This window comes from Chiloscyllium plagiosum, chromosome 23 (assembly GCF_004010195.1).
Source record: "Chiloscyllium plagiosum isolate BGI_BamShark_2017 chromosome 23, ASM401019v2, whole genome shotgun sequence".
Lineage (NCBI taxonomy): Eukaryota > Metazoa > Chordata > Chondrichthyes > Orectolobiformes > Hemiscylliidae > Chiloscyllium > Chiloscyllium plagiosum.
Window position 1 is genome coordinate 3248147 of NC_057732.1, and position 4645 is coordinate 3252791.

Sequence of the window (4645 nt, forward strand, 5' to 3'; positions counted from 1 at the left end):
TTCTCTGCCCTCTCTCACTCCCGTCCCTGACTTTCCTCTCCCCCCCACTCCCCTTTCCCCCACAGATTTCTGTCAATTCCAGTTTCCATTCCAAATCTTCTTCAGACATTTGTGGAGCCTCCATGTCTCCAGCACTGTTTCACACACCCCATTCTTTCTTGTTTAAGTCTGATCGGAGGACGTGGCCAATACCGTTTCTAATGAAGAGTCAGTTGGGTCATGTGGGTCTGGAGTCACCTGTAGGCTGGACCGGGTAGTTTATGGTCAGCTCCCTTCACTGCCGAACAGCTCACTACTATTTCCACTCAGTGTGGTGGGATTTGAACTCAACAAACTCAGTATAACGCCCTGGACAATGAGACGTGGCTCATGTACCTGTGACCATACTCCCCATACCTTACCATCGGTCGCTCGGCCAGGCTGGCATCTCTAGAGGTCTTTAGGGACCTTCTCATCCCTTTAACCAAGGTTTGAATCACTTTTCTTAAAGCTTTGTTGTCCCATTTCCTGTAGCTGTTTAGAACGGTGCTATGCAAATGCACGTTGCTGTGGATAACATTATCAGCCCAGGATGTCCAGTTATTTAACTCATTCAGTTAACTGTGCAAATGTATTTCCTGTTTCCAATCAGTGTCAAAGTGATTCGTTTCGACTGCTAAAGTACAGCATCGGCACGGCCCATAAGTACACAGGACAAAGCCCAGTCTTACTGGTCAAACGGCACAACGTAACTCCTGGCATGTTCCTGGTAAGAGAGGGCATTGGGTGTGTGGGAAAACAAACGATGGTTCACTTTCAGAAAATGTTCTCCATTTAATCCGATTACCATGAATTAAAACATTAAATGCTGCTCCAAGAACATGTATGTCCCAGCGTCTCTAGTCTGTGCCCTGATTGGATGAGAAAGCCCCTACTCTAGTTGGTTGTGAGGTTTCATCCCCAATTTCCACCCTGCTGACACTCCCCAACATTGCTCAGCCGATGTGGTCAACATTGTGACACACTCGTTCCTTACCACAACCCAACACATGAATGCCTGCTTGATATTCCAAATGGCCCTTTCTTTGTTCCCTGTCTCCAATATTTTAGTTGCTAAAAGTCAAAGGAAGCAGAAACAGGAACCGTGTTTTAAGTTCCCACTGTGATTATTTCTCATAGGTGTTGTTTGGATCTGATCATCTACTTCCGAGTGACTCTGTCACAACCACTGGAAGGGCCATCAACTCTGGCGGTATCTTTAACCAATGTTTGACCACTTTGTTCTCATGCAGTCGCTGATCATGTCTCCAGATGTAGACCAGGGATGTCAATGCAGATAGGATACGTGCAGTAACAGAGAGAAGGCTGTTTCACTCCTTGCTTCGGTTGCATCAATAAATGAGATCATGGCCAGTGATCTATCTCCTTATCCCTAAACACTGCTGAGGAACAAGGGTCCCCTTGGATTCGCACTGTCAATTTCTATTTGTGGAAGGCAGGTTCCAAACTTCTAGCAGAGACTTGGTAATGGGAAGACCATTAGGTGGGGTGGTGACCTACCTGGACCCTACCCCAGTCCCCCCTCCACTACTGCTGACCAGCCAGCAATGTCCATGTCACACGAATGAAAAAAAAAGGTATTGACCAGGGATGGGATGGTGTCCCGGGAAAGAAATTGAGTTTATAAAGATAATAGAGGACAACGACCTCCACGCTCCCAGTATTTAAATAAAAAGGGTGAGAGGTAATGGTTCACATCTGAAAGTGAGTAGGTCAACGTAGAGACCCATGAGTAACACTGCCAGAAGCAAGGAGGGAGACAGAAAATGAACACGTTCCCTTATGCAGTTAGTAGTGGTCTGCAGAGGAAATATCTGGATTCGGAGTCTCAACATGAACAATAATAGTGGCAAGAAGTGAAGACTATATGAAAGAACAGTAATGCAGTCATAACTGGCTTACAGAAAAAACACTGGATGGTGAGACTTACCAGGGACACCAACGATAGATAGGAGAGGATAATAAATATATTGAATAATGGGAAGAGCATAATTGATTCGCGATGATAATGGCAACCAATCACGATGTATTGAAAGAGGGTAGGTAAGGGCTCTTGTCAACCTTCCTGGCCACTGCATATCGAGGCTAGTAAGTGGCCAATTAAGGACCATTTAAAGGTGTGATCCCTCTAGCCCTGGGATTCAACCAGCTGCAAGTGTCACTGTTGCTGTGCAGGGTGTGGGATAGGTCAAACTGTGTGGGCTCCTTGTCACCTTGGGAGAGTTGTGAAGATTAGTCAAAGCCCCTCAATGCCTGATCAAGGGACTTTCTTTTTTTAATTGGATGTGGATGTCACTGTCTGGACCAGCATTTATTGCCTGTCCCCAGTTGCCCAGAGGGCAGTTAGAGTCAACCATATTTCAGTCATTCTGGAGTCACATGGAGGCCATATTTCCTTCCCTAAAGTGCATAAGTGAAATGGATGTTTTTTTTACGATATAGTGGTCATCATTAGACCAGCTTTTTCAAGAATCATAGAATCCCAAGCGGGCCATTCAGCCCATCAAGTCCACTCCAACTGATCCCTGTAACCCTGCATTTCCCACAGCTAATCCACCTGACTTGCACATCCTTGGACCAGGGGAGGAAACTGAAGCACCCCAGAGGAAACCCACACAGACACGGGGAAAATGTGCAAACTCCACACAGACAGTCGTTTGAATGTGGAATCAAACCCACATGTGAGGTTTGTCCTTGTGAGGCAGCAGTGCTACCCACTGAGCCACCATTTCCTGGATTTTTATTGAATTTGCGTTTTACCATCTGCCATGGTGGGATTTGAACCCATGTCTCTGGGATTTTTGCCTGGGTTTTGGATTCCTGGCGCAGTGACATTACCACTACACCACGATTTCTTCATCAGGCAAGGTAATACCAGCTGACAGCCATGCCCTTCTGCCTATATTTCTGACTCCCTTGCCATCATTTGCCCATTACCTTCAACCTGAGACCCATCTGCCCCCAACCTCACAAATCACTTTCCTTTGTTCTGCATCCTCGGTGATCCCTGGGTGCCCTGCCACAACTTCCAGGATTCCCCAGCAACCTCTGAACCCAGAAGACCCCAGCCCCTGATTAGTGGGAATTCTGCACAAGGGTCTTAATTCTGGGATATAACTCATGGGTGTCCTCGCCATTGCCTGACTGGTTTGTAGATCAATTAACTCTCCTGAAAAAAAGGCTTCCTGTGGCTCTCCAGCTGCCTCATTATGATTCCAACTCTGTGTGTAAAAGTATTTCTTAATTTCACTTTTGAAAAATCTGGCTCGAAATGTGAGACCACAGTCCTGTTAGTTTGACCTGTCAGTCATGGGGAAAATGTTAGAATCTGTGTTAAAGGACATGAACACACAGTTTAGAAGAGAAAGGTAAAGTCAGATCATTTCATCTCTTTGTGTTATCTCTCTTCAAGTAAGTCATCCCTTTACCCTCCTTATTTATTTTAAAGCCCTGTTGACAGTGCCATAACTTCTTTAAATGAATTAAACACATGATGCTGAAAATACTCAAATTGTTGGGCAGCATCAATGCAAGAAAAAAGAGAGTTAACATTTTAGTTTGGTCCTAAAAAGCTCTTGTTTCTCCATTATTTCTTCGGAAGCGTATTTTCTGATGTGATTCAATCCTGTGGGTCCTTCTCTGGATGCAGTTTCTAGAGTTTGAATTTTGGGAAGAGTTGTACCATGTTTTGGGTGTGATTTGTCCAGAGCCTTGTACAGTTATAGTATTAAAAACCACCCCGTTGTATAGATTCATTGTTTTGACCTCACTTAGTCTGGTGGGCGACACCATTTTGTTTATCATAAACGTTACTTCTTTCAAATGATCAGAATTTACAATTGGTTTGATTCTCTAGTCTTTACAAAATTATTTTTTCAAGGAAGTGTTAAGGAGATGCATGTTTAAGGAGGTGGTTTTCTAATCTTCATCCGCCTGTGATTTGTTGGCGTTTTCTCAGGCTTTTTGTATTTTCTTTAACTATTCTAAAATGGAATAATTATCTGAAATCTTTTGGCAAAAATATAATGCATTCCAATTGCATTCCATCTGCTTGGTGTTTCTCAGAGAAAGCAATTTGTGTTGAAGAAGGGTGGTAAGGACAAACCAGGGAATTATAGATCAGTGAGCCTGACCTCGGTGGTGGGCAAGTTGTTGGAGGGAATCCTGAGGGACAGGATGTACATGTATTTGGAAAGGCAAGGACTGATTAGGGATAGTCAACATGGCTTTGTGCATGGGAAATCGTGTCTCACAAACTTGATTGAGTTTTTTGAGGAAGTAACAAAGAGGATTAATGAGGGCAGAGTGGTAGGTGTGATCTATATGGACTACAGTAAGGCATTCGATAAGGTTCCCCATGAGAGACTGGTTAGCAAGGTTAGATCTCACAGAATACAGGGAGAACTAGCCATTTGGATACAGAACTGGCTCAAAGGTAGAAGACGAGGTGGTGGTGGAGGGTTGTTTTTCAGACTGGAGGCCTGTGACCAGTGGAGTGCCACAAGGATTGGTGCTGGGCCCTCTACTTTTTGTCATTCACATAAATGATTTGGATGCGAGCATAAGAGGTACAGTTAGTAAGTTTGCAGATGACACCAAAATTGGA

The 4645-nt window shown here is 44.3% G+C and overlaps 1 protein-coding gene across 1 annotated transcript in view; it reads left to right on the forward strand.

The window, feature by feature from the left end:
• LOC122561441 overlaps window positions 1-4645 on the forward strand; it is a 133298-nt gene that overhangs the window by 96659 nt on the left and 31994 nt on the right. Inside the window, exon 15 of the mRNA XM_043713183.1 lies at window positions 632-748. Within this exon, the coding sequence (XP_043569118.1) occupies window positions 632-748 (117 nt within the window). The remainder of the gene's footprint in view (window positions 1-631; window positions 749-4645) is intronic.